Here is a 15,656-nt window from a genome sequence, read left to right on the forward strand (position 1 = left end):
GATACTGAAATAGTCGTTTATTTAAACCTGAGAGGCTTTTTATACAATTTTTGTAACTAATGCACGAAACATTAAAAGCATCTAATAGCTTGGGGGATTTTCCACGAAGGTTGTTGGTGTGTTTTGCTTTTTTTAAGACAGTTTACAATATTATTTGCACGTTTTACTGACTGACTATGCCTTTTTTGTTTGTCATTTATAATGTTTTGTGTGTTTGTCACTGAATAAACAGGTCAGTTTCTTGTTACCAACCAATGTGTGTTGTTCAAACTCACCTAATTCAGCTGGCTAGTTGTTATCAATAGTACTAAAACCTTTTTCAACATGAGTCTGACAACTAAGTAAGGAGGCTAAATAACTTTAAACTTTAACACATGCTCAGATAGGTCGGTATCGGTATCGGCCAGTATCGGTATCGGATCGGAAGTGCAAAACAATATCGGTATCGGATCGGAAGTGCAAAAACCTGGATCGGGACATCCCTAGTCAGGATCCTCACATACACATCACAAGAAAAATTGACCATATTCCTCTTTATTCACTGTCTGACAAATTAGCGGATATTCATTTAAAGGTCTTAATCCAGAATGCCAGATTCTCCAGAAATACAAGGACGACCAGTGACAAACTCGTTTCAATTCACAGCAGAAGGATGATTGGACGCCACGTCATCATCAGTGGCACTGAAAAAGTTCCTTATAAGGACACGCAAAGGATACTTAAAGGAGACATATTATGTAGCAAGCTGGCTGAATTTTTTTTTTCTTCATATCTGGCATGCTGCTATAAAATGTTATGGCCCCCAATAACACTAAAGTTGATTGATGATGTATTTGTTTTTAAATTTCATATCATTCAACACACTGGCTGCCACTGACAGCAATAGATGTCAATTTTTACACGATATGTCTCCTTTTGAGTGTTAAATTAAGTAGTTGAGTAACAATCCAGTAGTTTAGTAACAATCCAAACTTCCACTCAAGAAGAAGCTCGGGGAGAGCACCTACCAACATGGAACATTCCAGTAAGATTTCCTGGAAGAGATGGCAAAGGCTTAAACGTACACACCCACAACTCATTCAATGGCTGCCATTTGCCAATTAGGCATTAGCACGGGCGATATGGCCCAAAAAGGATCACGATGCATGTTTTCATATGGTCTGAGCTTTCATACACTGGTATCTGCCTGACATTGTATATTAGTAATAAGCTAGTAGGCGCTCAAAAGATGAAATGTGTTTTGTACAGACCAGATTCCAAAAAAGTTAGTCATAACTCTTCCATTTTACAATACAAACATATCTTGCAAATGTGGAAAAAAAATTCCTTAATTCCTTAGTTATTTTTGAACATCACATTTCTGAATTCTATGGGACTTTTTACCTCATTACCTTAAAATATAATCACTTTTTTCTATTTCGCATTATAAATATACTTTGCAATTTTATATCAATCTCTATTAGTTCTGATCACTAAATTCCTTTTTTGACCTCTGTAACCCTAGACCTTTGACCTCATTACAAAAGAAACAGTCGGCCATTTTAGTGCTGGTTTAACCCGTTAACGCTACGTGTGTGTTTTGTACATACTTACACAGAGCGTTGGTACAAGGCTAGCCAGGTGGACGTGTTGAGGGCAGAACATGTGCAGTTGTTGCAGACAGGAAACGGCGCGGGCCTGAACCAGACAGTGGGGTGTGGCCTGCATGGCGCCGCATGCTACTAGGCAACTGGAACGCAATGCCGCCATGTCGGACCCCTCACCTGACAAACGAAAAGCCTCATCATTAAGGTTTTTCCGGGTGGCGCAAGAGTTATGCTCCTCCTACCTTGCAGGTCCGGACCCAGGCAAGCGATGAGGCCGTGCAGGCATCGTCCCAGGCTACGATGCACTTCGGGGTGGGTGGGCGACGCAGAGAGCAAGAGGCGCAGCACAAGGTTGAAAGATGGTCCTGCATGGGCTCGGTAGAGACTGCACGATTGTTCCATCAACAGGGAAAGACTGTGTAGAGACCACGTCTAGAGGAAAAATTCCCATGCAATTATGATTGATCATGTTTAAGCCCCATTATCGGCGATACTATCCAATCCTTGCCGAGATGCGCCCTTCCACCAATTGGTAGGGATGTCCCTCATCCGATCACGTAATCAGAAATCGGGCCGATTGGGCTAAAGGGTCGCAATCGGGCGAAAAGGATCGGGTTTTTAATTTTAAATATATATATTAGGGCTGTCAAACGATTAAAATTTTTAATCGAGTTAATTACAGCTTAAAAATTAATCAATCGTAATTAATCGCAATTAATCATAATTCAAACCATCTCTAAAATATGCCATATTTTTCTGTAAATTATTGTTGGAATGGAAAGATAAGACACACGACGGATATATACATACAACATACTGTACATAAGTACTGTATTTGTTTATTGTAACAATAAATCCACAAATGCCATTATTAACATTCTTTCTGTTAAAGTGATCCACGGATAGAAAGACTTGTAGTTCTTAAAAGATAATTGTTATAGTAATTTTATATTAAAACCCCTCTTCATGTTTTTGTTTTAATAAAATTTATAAAATTTTCAATCAAAAGTAGAGTTAATATAGTAATACTAAGAATAAAAATAATCAGTAATCATTACTCCTGAATTTACAGCTGGGGGGGATATGTGTGCAAACACAGGTGTCATTGATAGCGTGCCTGAGCAGGAGCACTGCAGTGTAGTTGGCCACCTGGAAGAGGACGTTGTGTCCATAGCAGCAAGTGACTCGCTGTTTAGGACCGGAGATATAACCTATAGTGGAGACCTTGACATTGGGCCTTCTCCATGCCCCTCGGTAGCGGACTCTGACACATCAGAGTCCCTACCCCCAGAATCTAGTCCTGGTTTGTCTTTCATAAAGCAAACTGTCCAATTAGCCCTTTCACAACTGGGTATTGAGACACTACCAGCTGAGAATTGGGTTTCTAGTGCCTTCTTTAAGACCGCTCAAAAACCACAATTCTGTGTGCCAGCATTGCAACCCTATATCAAAGAGCTTCAGCTTTGCTGGACAGATCCTAAGTCGTCTCAGCTCTATGCATGATGCGGCTCAATATGGGTTAAACAAAATGCCGTCGGTGGACAGCATTGTCGCGAACCTGATAGTGGACCCAGCAGATGCTGCCCGCGCAGAGGCACGATGCCCGCGCCCACAGTGCCGGGTGACTGATGATCTCCTTACCAAGGCCTATAATGTTGCGGCTCGGATTGGCCGCTTGGGTAATACATTTTCCCACCTTGCCCTGGCCCTTTCACAGTCATTGAGGGTTGCAGGTGTCAATGAAAGTTTACAGAACTTGTGCGATGCTTCCCTCCAGACGTTCGCATATATGTCCTGAGAACTTGGCAGACTCATGTCGACACTTACTGTGACCAAACGCCAAGTATGGTTGGCACAGTCTCCTCTGACTGAGTCGTGTAGGGGTGCGCTTCACACTCTACCTGTTGTTCCGGGTCAAGTGTTTGGCCCTGCAGCCCAACAAACCCTTGAGAGAGCTGTGGAAGCCAACAGGTCCCGGCAACAGTTTGTTGACCTGCAACGAGCTTCCAGGCCCCCCCACAGACGTGCTCCTACCTATCACTCTGCAACCAGGGCTCCACCTGCGCCGAGAACTGCACGTCCATTTTCTGCGGATGGACATTCCTCTCAACGGCCTGTTTTTCGGGAGCCGGCAGGAAGACCCCTAAGAGCTGACCGATTTCACAGACTTCAACTCACTCGCCCCTCCAAGCCCTCTACCGCTAGTAGGGGCAGGAACGGTAGAGTTTGACTACCATTGCCAGGGCCTCAGCCATTTTACCAAACACCATCTCAGACGCTGGGTCGCCCTTGTTCCAGACCATGGGTCATTTCAACTCTGTTCAGAGGTTACACTATTCAGTTCAAGCGTCGTCCCCCAAAGTTCAATGGGGTGAAGACAACAGTTGTGTCAGATCCAGGGAAACGTATGGCCCTCAGAAAAGAGATCGTAGAACTCTTACAGAAGGAAGCTATAGAGTTGGTTCCCAGTTCAAACCTGTTGAAAGGGTTTTATTCAATTTATTTTCTTGTTCAGAAGAAGGACGGCGGATTTCGCCCTATCCTCGACCTGAGATCACTAAATTGTTACCTCAAGTGTCTAAAATTTCACATGCTTCGCACGACGGACGTTCTACTATCAATCACTCAAGGAGACTGGTTTACAAGTGTGGATTTAAAGGACGCCTATTTTCACGTGCCAGTGGTACCACACCACAGGCCTTTCCTTCACTTTGCCTTCGAAGGAAAAGCATACCAACACAGAGTGCTGCCATTCGACCTCTCTCTTGCTCCCCGGACATTTACAAGATGCATGGCTGCAGCGCTGGCCCCCCTGCAGAGCCGCGGCCTCAGAATTCTTCCTTACTTGGACGATTGGCTTGTGTGTTCACAGACTCGGGAACAAGCTTTCAGCCACACCACGCTGCTGTTGGACCAAGGCGCGTACCTGAACCTCTGGCGATGTGGTGTCCTGACTCAGCGTGAAGATGACACCCAGACACGTGGACAAATGCTGAGGAGAGCTGACACCGCCCACATAGCGGTGCAGCGTGCCGAGAGCCAGAGCACAGCCGCTGCGAGAAGCCGCGTCTCGGGCACTCTTTAGCCTGTGTGGATGCACAAAACATACAAAGAAGGGAAGGGAAAAACTGAATGATCACTTTTTGAAACTGAATTATTTTTTCAAATAGTAAAAACGTTTTCCATTAAAAAAACATTTTTTTTTAACTCATTCACTGCCAGGCCAGGTCAAAAGGTATCTGTCGTGGTAGTTAATAAAAGAAGAAAATTGACATTGAAAACACCCACTGACAGCAATAGACGTCCAATCAATTTCAACTGGGAGAGGCTGGAAGCGAAAGAACGATCCTAGTTAAAATGATTGGACGTTTTTTGCCATCAATGACAGCCGCGGGTTTGACAACTTTTGTATACAGTGCATAGCAGCTCTCACCTCTCAAAACAGAGAAGCGCAGTGGAGACGGTGAAGCCAGTGTCTCCAACGACCTGCACGAGGCGCGCCAGTCCCTCGGCCGCCGCACACCGCAAGGCGGCGCTGTTGGCGTCCAGCGCCCCTAATAGGAGAGACGCCGCCGGGAGACGGGCTTCCTCCAGGCCGAGACAACCTCGGCAGGTGTTCGGGTCCTGAAGAGAACGTCGATGATATACTCGTGCCCAATTCCCATGTTCATATCTCAACTCGTCTTTCAGTGCTTTGACAATGATATATGTCCAGTCACATTACTTGATAAAATCATTTGTACTTGCCTATGCTTTTTACCAATACTTTTAAACACAATGCATTACAAGCCATTTGAAATATAAAAATATAAATATAAGAATATGAGTGAGAAACGAACCATTTTTGGTGCAGAATGTGAAGTATGTGAGATTAACTTCAGAAATCTTTATTTACATGTTGAACATTATTTGCTTTTGTTTAGAAACGTTCACCGGAAATACGTTCGCTAAGCCACTAACCATAAGCTTTAAGTTCCGTTTAAAAAAAGAATAAAAAAAAAGTGCACTTGTCTTCAATTTTCATCATGCATGTTGTGTCAGTAATAGATTTTTTTTTCTTTTTTTCGCATCGTTTGCAAATGCTGTAAACTAGCGAGTTTTCATGCTTGAAGCGTCACCACCACAAGTTTGCGTTTGTGTGGAGAAGACTGCAAATGTTTTATAGCAGGCTAAAGTTGTTAGTAGATAATCTTTTATTCCATTAGCCTCAATGTAGCAATGCTAACGTTTTCCAATGTTTAATATAAATGTGTTTCCTTATTTTATATCTCTAAACTTTACTGTGTACTGATGACCAATAAACATGTGTGAAAGGAACTGAAGTCTCATATGCAACCAACACGCACGTGTGCCGAGTGCACACAGCACATGCACGCATAAATGTATGCACGCGTCAATAAATCGCAGCTGGGAAAATTACCGACATCATTATATTTACCGTGCTATAAAGTGACATTGCATATTGTGACAGGCTTACTGTCAGCCCTCCCAAATTGGATGTCTAGCACTGTCAACGGCAGTCAATGAGATGAAACAAAAAAAATGCAAAAAATGGAAATGGGCGTAAATACGGCATTTTACCATGAGCAAACTACAGAGGGCAGCACAAACATGGGTCTGGACCGTCTGGTGTCTTTGACTCTTCAGCTGCTTCAGCGTCTGGACGAACTGTTCCAGAATCTTCACCCTAGTGTGTACAAGTTGGAAAGCATTAAAAAGAGATTGGACATTTAGCGCTGTCAGAGGATTGGATGTCTATCATTGTCAACTGCCGTCAATAGGTTTAGTAAAGGTTAAGGTAAGTAAGGTTAACGAAGTAAATTTATTGAGAAAATAACTACTACGGTAATGACAGTAAATGTAATATGTGACTTTCCAACCCATCTGGGACCAACGGGCGACAAACCTCTGAGCGGAGATGATGTGTGGGAAGAGGAGGCCGAAAAGGTAAGTGGCGGCAGCGGGCAAGGCAGCAGTGGAAGGAAGAGGGGCAGGAGCTTCGTCACTTCCGACACACAGAGCGAATGGGTCGTTGTCTAAAGATCCCGCCACGGAGTACACCTGCGACAAGTCGTCATTCATGCAATTATTTTTGCCATTAGATTAGCAAACAATGATGATGATGTGGTGTCCAGTCATCCATCTGCTGTAAATTCAGAGGAGATTATCAGTGCTAGTTTGAAGTGGGAGGGTTGGCAGTGAATGAACGAACGTTCAGACTCTGCCACCCTCCCACTTTAAATTGATTGGACATCTCGTGACGTTAACGGCAGACAATGAGTAAAGCGCAGATGCTTTGACATTGATCAGATCATCTTTGGTTGAGAAATAAGATAGTAATGACTATAGAGCTGAAACGAATACTCGAGCAACTCGAGTAACTCGAGTTTAAAAACTGATCCGAGTAATTTTATTCACCTCGAGTAATCGTTTATATTGACAGCTCTAAGCATCACGTTTTGCTCGGACTACTTTTAATGCGGGACAACGCGCTGATGTCACGTGCGTAGAGGAAGAAGCAAAAAAAAAAAACTTACTGCAGCCGACAACCGCTACAAACGACGCCGACGTTGCTAAATACTAGCCCGCTCATGCTACGTTAGTTGCAGGTAGCGTCCAGTGAGTCTCATAGAGATCACATGTATGTTGAACTAGATCCACAATGACAGACTAGGCCGCGTCTGGGCAGCGTTAGCAAACAGCCGCCATCTTAAAGCAGTAGAGCGCTAAGCGCTAATAAAGAGCGCTAAACGCTAATATACTGTATAAGATTAACGTTACTGTCACTACTAGCTCGCCTTACGTTAGCACAGCGGAGGGCTAGGTTTCAATTAATTAAGACCGCTTTCGATGCGTGGCTAACGTGTCTTACATACAGGCTATAACATAACATAGCGTTGTGGAGTGATGAGGGTGTCAAATAAAAACTCAATAATGCTAACTATCAATTTTAGCTCAGTAGTCATTGCTGGATAAAACACCAAGTAGCACTAGTCCCTAACGTGCTCCAATACAGCCTGTATCATACATTTATTTTGAACAGTGCATGCAAAAACTCAAAATCCTATCAGGACTTACAGTTTAGACTAACTTAAAACTTAACTAGAACTTAAAAATGGCTTGACACAAATAGAAATTTAATTGAAAAACGTGGGAAAAAATCCTAACTTTTAAGTGATGTGTGTTATCAAGCGTAAAGGCATTTTTAGGTGTGTTTATATACTTTTTTAAAATAAGATCTAAAGGTTTTTTGAGTGAAAGCAGTGAATTAGTCATTTTTTAAAATTCTAGTTACATCTGAGATGCAATTGTTGGCTGTTTTCAACAATATACATCAAAAATAAAGACATTGATTGACTGAAAATGATAAAATGTCTTGTTTTCTCATGTATATCTATAATTGCTCTTCACCTAAAAATATATTTGTTTTATCCGATTACTCGATTAATCGATAGAATTTTCAGTCGATTACTCGATTACTAAAATATTCGATAGCTGCAGCCCTAAATGACTACATTGTGATGCCAATGCATTGAGTATAATGGGACTGTCACCCCTACCAACACAGTTGCCTTGAGGCCTTTTTTTTTTCCTCTCTGCAGTTTTTGTATTTTCCCCCCCAGTTTTTCGGTTTTTCATAGTTTTTCATGGTTTTTATGTTTTACGTTTTTTTCAGCTTTTTCCGTTTTTGCTTTTTTTGTGTTTTTTGCAGCTTTTCTTGTTTATTTTTATTTGCAGTTTCATTCATTCATTCATTTATGCATTCCCATTCAAATGCCTTGCACATTTGCTCATTATAAACGGATTTTAATTCATTGCACAAAGATGATTGGACACTACATGATTGGACGTCAATCCTCCTAATGGCACCGAAAGTTTGTGTTTAAGCGTCTCGTTATCCTCACCTGATCCTCAACGTAACCGCTTTCATGGTAGGCCGGGCCGAGCAGCGGGAGGTCATCATGGTGACAGAGGGACGGCAGGAAGTCGGGCTCCGAGCACGGACGGTTGAGGTTCTCCGGGGCCAGCAGGTCCGATACCAGCTGGTTCATCACCAAACCAAAACTCTCTGCCGGAACCGCAAAAAAAATTTTGAAGCGCGTCGACCGTTAGAGGGCAATATAACAGCGGCGTTACCTCTGTAGACGTGTGGCGGCAGCGCGGCAAGCAGCTCGTATGCCCGCAGTCGGTAAAGTGGCGCCCATGCCGCCACGCGAGAACCGTACGAGCCCACCAGAGCAGGAAGTCTACATGAGTTGAGAAAGAGTCAGTGACAATTATGATACTTGCGTGGTTTCAGGGCAGCGAGTGTATCGGCGACTGACTTCGGGAGGAGGGCCACGGCACAAGTAACGGGCGTGAGTAGGTGACCGATGATGTCATCGGTCACCAGATCCTTGCAGTGGATCAGCAGCTTCTTCATTGCTGATAACAGGCAAACAACATGAGCATGTACTTGCACGTAACGTAGTCTGTATGATTTTACTATAAATGAGCACTCACCACAGAGCGCCCCGGCACGTCCCTCCAGCGTCACCTTCCACGTAAAGTAGTCCCCTCGCCTCAGCTCCATCTCCTGTTCCCTGAGGGAGGCAGGAAACACACAGCGCCACAGGAGGAGGAGGCGAGGGAGGTGCTGATCTACAACCGCTGGACCTGAAAACGCCCCCACCCCCACACACACAACCCCACATAAAAGCAATTTATTAAAAAACGAGATGAACATGCGCATTATTTTAATTCACATGTTCACAATATGTGACATTTTATGTGTAGTTCGCCTGCATCATAGAATCATTGTGTCACTCGACGCGCTGTGGCCCCCCCGACTCACCAGTGTGTCATGGAGACTTTAGTCTCCATGAAGGCTTACACACACGGTAAGATTTGTTTTCTTGGCATGAGGGAATATGCAATGTTGCTTTAGCCTTTAAAGGGCTTTGCTGAGTGATCATCACAAACTAAATGTAACTCGTTGCGTTAGCATAGCAATAGTTATTTGCGTTCGCAATTAAAGTTGCACCGATACCAGTATCGGCAGGGAGCGCCGATCCGGCCCGAATTGGTGGTATCGGTATCGACAAGTACCAACATTTAGGGCGCGGATACCATCTACTGGCATCACTTGAATGCAAATATTCTGTCCTCCTAACGTGAGGTAACTTCCCAAATCATTGCATCTGTAAGTCTTTGTCTCGCCATTACCAAACGAAATTTACACCTTCGTCTTCGATATTACGGATGTACACTACAACGCATATCCGCGATGTTTCGCTGCTCATCTAACATGGCATTCACAAACGATTAGCATGCATAAGCTAACGTTTGCTGTTGTAGCGCCAATGGGATCAGAAACATTAAGACCGTGGGAGACTAAGCAAACTCATGGTTTCATGATGAACAATGAGTGGCAAATTAAGAGCACCGTACTTCAAACTCGTCCTGTTTATGAAAGTCGATTGTCATATGTTGTGCAGTAACGAGCAGGAGTGACTTCTGTGGCCAGAAAACACTGAAGCGGCGTAGCGCGCACTCTAGATATCATCAAATAGCAACCTAGATGTAGAAAGTTAGATTCCATGCCAACTCTCGCGTGCACACACTAGATATCATCAAATAGCAACCTAGATGTGCTACATTAGATCCCATGCCATTAGCTGCGTGAGCCCAGAGCCACGCTTAGTCCATATACTACAATAGAAACCTCCATGACTGAATGGAAGTTAAGCAGGCCAAATCAATCCATACCAGTGACTACAGATAATGCTGCAAATACTGTTAATTCAGTACATGTTACAGATGGACTCGGACCACAAATAGGATGTTCTATTTCATTCCTTCTGACCGCCAGAGGGCGGTGCTTAGCACCTGGATATCTACGTGTGCGCAGCACAAAGGTCGAGAATAAAATACCAACAAAGTCACGCCATTGGACGTGACCTGGGTGACGTCAGAGGTTGATAAGAGCCCCACTCACCCAGCACTAGTTCCTTTTCTACATTCTCGCATCGGCGAAGGTCATATTACCGTGTTTGTACCGCGCTCGCTGGAAGCATCGAAACCGGCTTGGTTGGAGCTACGTGGATTACGTCCTCCAGAGGCTGCGAGCTGCGGCTGGACTATCGATTTCTTCACGTTCTGGATTATCTTCAGTTGCATATTTTCTGTGAGTGTTTTCCGCTCTGGACACTATTGATTGTATTGTTGTGAGTATATTCGCTCTGATACGCTAATGTAGCACCGCGGCTATTTCCACCAATCCTGCGGGCCCGCACTGGCTAATGTGTCGCCGCGGCGGTTTCTTCCGAACCGGGTTATTGATTAGGCTGTGAGTGTTTCCCGCTCCGCGCCATTTTTGTTTGGTGTGCCGTGAGTGTTTACTCGCTCTTTGCATTTATACAACGGGAGTGTTTTACTCACTCTTTGCATTTCTACAACGGGAGTGTGTGAGTGTATTTTCGCTCCGCGCCTCCTCCAGCTGTAACCGAGTGGCTTGTTTGCTTCGAGCCTCAATACTGTGGACTGGGCCTCGAGTGTTATTCGCTCGGGGAGCCTCGTACTTTGCTGACTCACTCCGGAGTTCGTGAGTAGGGCTCGCACTGTGTGTAGGCATGTCGGGACCGCTCGTGAACGCGTGTGCTCGCTGTTTAGCCCACCTGAGCCCAGAAGACGGACACACTTTATGCCCGTCGTGTTTAGGTGTTGGGCATTTAAGAAAGGCGCTCACCGAGGAAGCGTGTCTTAATTGTGTCTGCATCCCGTTGTCAGAAAGGTCCGCTAGACTGGCTTTGGTGGAAAATGAAATTTCTCACGGCGCGTTGGCGTCGAGCCCAAAAAAGACGACCAAGCGCCATAAGAAGCAGCATGTTGAGGCCACCTCATCAAAGAAGGCTTGTGATACCGACCACATGCTATCTGCTAAGGTTGACACTTTGGCCTCTGAGTTCACTCAGATTAAATCATTACTCCTGAATTTACAGCCAGGGGAGGATATGTGTGCAAACACAGGTGTCATTGATAGCGTGCCTGAGCAGGAGCACTGCAGTGTGGTTGGCCACCTGGAAGAGGACGTTGTGTCCATAGCAGCAAGTGACTCGCTGTTTAGGACCGGAGATGTTACCTATGGTGGTGACCTTGACATCGGGCCTTCTCCATGCCCCTCGGTAGCAGACTCTGACACTTCCGAGTCCCTACCCCCAGACTCTAGTCCTGGTTTGTCTTTCATAAAGCAAACTGTCCAATTAGCCCTTTCACAACTGGGTATTGAGACACTACCAGCTGACAATTCGGTTTCTAGTGCCTTCTTTAAGACCGCTCAAAAACCACAATTCTGTGTGCCAGCATCACAACCCTATATCAAAGAGCTTCAGCTTTGCTGGACAGATCCTAAGTCGTCCACCCACTTGTCCCAAGACTGTAGGGCACTCAGCTCTATGCATGATGCTGCTCAATATGGGTTAAACAAGATGCCGTCGGTGGACAGCATTGTCGCGAGCCTGATAGTGGACCCAGCAGATGCTGCCCGCGCCCACAGTGCCGGGTGACTGATGATCTCCTTACCAAGGCCTATGATGTTGCGGCTCGGATTGGCCGCTTGGGTAATACATTTTCCCACCTTGCCCTGGCCCTTTCACAGTCATTGAGGGTTGCAGGTGTCAATGAAAGTTTACAGAACCTGAGCGATGCTTCCCTCCAGACATTTGCATATATGTCCAGAGAACTTGGCAAACTCATGTCGACACTTACTGTGACCAGACGCCAAGTATGGTTGGCACAGTCTCCTCTGACTGAGTCGTGTAGGGGTGCGCTTCGCACTCTACCTGTTGTTCCGGGTCAAGTGTTTGGCCCAGCAGCCCAACAAACCCTTGAGAGAGCTGTGGAAGCCAACAGGTCCCGGCAACAGTTTGTTGACCTGCAACGAGCTTCCAGGCCCCCCCACAGACGTGCTCCTACCTATCACTCTGCAACCAGGGCTCCACCTGCGCCGAGAACTGCACGTCCAGTTTCTGCGGATGGACATTCCTCTCTACGGCCTGTTTTTCGGGAGCCGACAGGAAGACCTCCAAGAGCCGACCGATTTCACAGACTTCAACACACTCGCCCCTCCAAGCACTCTACCGCTGGTAGGGGCAGGAACGGTAGAGTTTGACTACCATTGCCAGGGCCTCAGCCGTTTTACCAAACACCATCTCAGACGCTGGGTCGCCCTTGTTCCAGACCCATGGGTCATTTCAACTCTGTTCAGAGGTTACACTATTCAGTTCAAGCGTCGTCCCCCAAAGTTCAATGGGGTGAAGACAACAGTTGTGTCAGATCCAGGGAAACGTATGGCCCTCAGAAAAGAGATCGTAGAACTCTTACAGAAGGAAACTATAGAGTTGGTTCCCAGTTCAAACCTGTTGAAAGGGTTTTATTCAATTTATTTTCTTGTTCAGAAGAAGGACGGCGGATTTCGCCCTATCCTCGACCTGAGATTACTAAATTGTTACCTCAAGCGTCTAAAATTTCACATGCTTCGCACGACGGACGTTCTCCAATCAATCACTCAAGGAGACTGGTTTACAAGTGTGGATTTAAAGGACGCCTATTTTCACGTGCCAGTGGTACCACACCACAGGTCTTTCCTTCGCTTTGCCTTCGAAGGAAAAGCATACCAATACAGAGTGCTGCCATTCGGCCTCTGTCTTGCTCCCCGGACATTTACAAGATGCATGGCTGCGGCGCTGGCCCCCCTGCAGAGCCGCGGCCTCAGAATTCTTCCTTACTTGGACGATTGGCTTGTGTGTTCACAGACTCGGGAACAAGCTCTCAGCCACACCACGCTGCTGTTGAACCATGTGAAGCAACTAGGTCTCAAGGTAAACCTTTCGAAAAGTCATTTGATTCCCAGCCAACATGTGATTTTCATCGGCATGAGCTTAAGCTCCTCAACTATGACCGCCTCTCCGTCGCCACAAAGGGTGGACGACGTTCTCCGAGCGGTCACGCGTGTCAGACACAGTGCGAGTCTGTCATACGGGACCGTCCTCCAGTTGTTGGGGAAACTGACTGCACTATCAATTGTGGTGCCATTGGGGCTTTTGTTTTTGCGCCCGTTACAGATTTGGATGAACGGTTTGGGATTGGATCCCACCCGACATCAACGCAGACTTGTGACTCTCTCAGGGCGTTGTCATCGACTTCTAAGGCCCTGGATGGACAGGCAGTTCATATGCAAAGGGGTCACGTTAGGTTCTCTTCCCTCACGCCGAGAAGTGGTTGTAACGGATGCGTCGCTTTCAGGCTGGGGTGCAGTGTGGAACCACAGGACGATCAGGGGTGTTTGGTCCCCACTGGAGAGACTTTGTCACATAAATGTATTGGAGCTTCGTGCTGTTCGACTTGGTCTCAAGCATTTTCTCCCTGCGCTGAGTGGAAAGCATGTTCTGGTTCGATCGGACAATACGTCCACTGTCTACCATATAAACCACCAAGGGGGGACCAGATCTCCTCTCTCACTGGTGGAGGCTCAAAAACTTCTCCTGTGGGCTTTTCCACACCTTCTGAGTCTCAGGGCAGTCCATCTTCCGGGGGTGCGGAACTGTGCAGCAGACTTACTCTCCAGGCAGAAAACCACCGCCTGGGGAGTGGAGGTTGAACCCTGCTGTGGTTCAGGAGATATGGGGGAGGTTCGGTGTTGCAGAGGTGGACCTCTTCGCTTCAGAAGCAACCACTCATTGTCAACTGTGATTTTCCCTTGCGGAACCGAACAGTCCACTAGGTCAGGATGCCCTAGCACACTCATGGCCAGACTCTCTCCTGTATGCGTTTCCGCCTCTTCCTCTCTTAATGGTGACTCTGCACAGAATCAGCCAGAACAATCACAGGGTGTTGTTGGTCGCTCCGTTCTGGCCAGGAAGAATGTGGTTTCCGTTGATTCTCAAACATCTCAATGGAGATCCTTGGCCTCTGACCCAGAGAATGGACCTGTTGTCCCAGTTGGAGGGGAGCATCTGGCACCCCCACCCGGAGCGTCTTCACCTGTACCTGTGGCCTCTGAAGGGCAGGACTCTCTGTTAGAGTCCTGTACAGAGGTGGTTGTACAAACTGTACTTGATGCTCGTGCGACGTCCACGAGGGCGCTTTACAGTAACAGGCGGAGACTGTTCAATAAATGGTGTAAGGATCACGATGTGGATCCTGTGCGCTGCTCTGTGCCAATATTACTTAGCTATTTACAAGAACTTCTTGATAAGGGACTTTCTGTATCAACCTTAAAAGTGTACGTGGCTGCGATAGCCACCCACCATGTTTTGGTGGATGGCCGATCAGTGGGCTCTCATTCCCTGGTGCGTCGGTTTTTGAAGGGTGCCCTTTGTCGACGGCCTCCAAGATTACCACGCGTCCCCACGTGGGACCTTCCATTAGTCCTGGAGGGTTTGTGTTCAACCCCTTTTGAGTCTTTGAATGGGGCTGACCTTAAGTGGGTCACAATAAAAACTGCGTTCCTCCTCGCAATTACTTCAGCGAAGCGAGTGAGTGAATTACATGCTTTATCGATTTCTCCGAACTGTTTAAGGTGGAATCCTGACTGTTCTGGGGTTACATTATGGCCCAATCCGAGTTTTCTACCGAAGAGGCTTTCAGCCTTTCACATTAACCAGCCAGTTACCCTGGCTGTGTTTAACAATGTGAGTGAACCTGACGGACATTTGCAAAGTTTGCTATGTCCTGTTCGTATGCTGAAGCAGTATATTAGTGTGACTGCAAGCACTCGTAAAACAGATGCTCTTTTTGTATGTTTTGGTGACAAAAATAAAGGCTGCACAGTCTCGAAGCAACGCTTGTCACATTGGGTTGTCGAAGCTATTCTTCAGGCCTATGAATCCAAAGGTCTTCAGCCTCCTAAAGTCACGTGCCATTCCACAAGGAAGATGGCAACTTCCTGGGCGGCACTGAGAGGTGTTCCTCTGAATGACATCTGTTCCGCAGCAACGTGGGCATTGTCTTGTACGTTTGCCCGCTTCTACAGAGTGAATGTGGCAGCTCCTCACCCGGTAGCTTCAGTAGTGCTGTCGGCTTCCTCTCACC

The 15,656-nt window shown here is 46.1% G+C and overlaps 1 protein-coding gene across 4 annotated transcripts in view; it reads right to left on the reverse strand.

Annotated features, from left to right (window-relative positions):
• heatr5a (HEAT repeat containing 5a) overlaps positions 1-15,656 on the reverse strand; it is a 74,686-nt gene that overhangs the window by 38,451 nt on the left and 20,579 nt on the right. For 3 of the 4 annotated variants that reach the window (XM_057858529.1, XM_057858528.1, XM_057858527.1), the window contains 11 exons: positions 9,090-9,242; positions 8,912-9,011; positions 8,724-8,833; positions 8,492-8,655; positions 6,493-6,647; positions 6,168-6,273; positions 5,020-5,210; positions 4,513-4,672; positions 1,829-2,018; positions 1,594-1,763; positions 1,008-1,034 (listed from right to left, as the gene is read on the reverse strand). In XM_057858529.1, coding sequence (XP_057714512.1) covers positions 1,008-1,034; positions 1,594-1,763; positions 1,829-2,018; positions 4,513-4,672; positions 5,020-5,210; positions 6,168-6,273; positions 6,493-6,647; positions 8,492-8,655; positions 8,724-8,833; positions 8,912-9,011; positions 9,090-9,242 — 1,526 coding nt within the window. The remainder of the gene's footprint in view (positions 1-1,007; positions 1,035-1,593; positions 1,764-1,828; positions 2,019-4,512; positions 4,673-5,019; positions 5,211-6,167; positions 6,274-6,492; positions 6,648-8,491; positions 8,656-8,723; positions 8,834-8,911; positions 9,012-9,089; positions 9,243-15,656) is intronic. The other variant, XM_057858530.1, reaches the window with a different exon arrangement.

The sequence above is a fragment of the Corythoichthys intestinalis genome, chromosome 15 (genome assembly GCF_030265065.1).
Source record: "Corythoichthys intestinalis isolate RoL2023-P3 chromosome 15, ASM3026506v1, whole genome shotgun sequence".
NCBI classification, from domain to species: Eukaryota; Metazoa; Chordata; class Actinopteri; order Syngnathiformes; family Syngnathidae; genus Corythoichthys; species Corythoichthys intestinalis.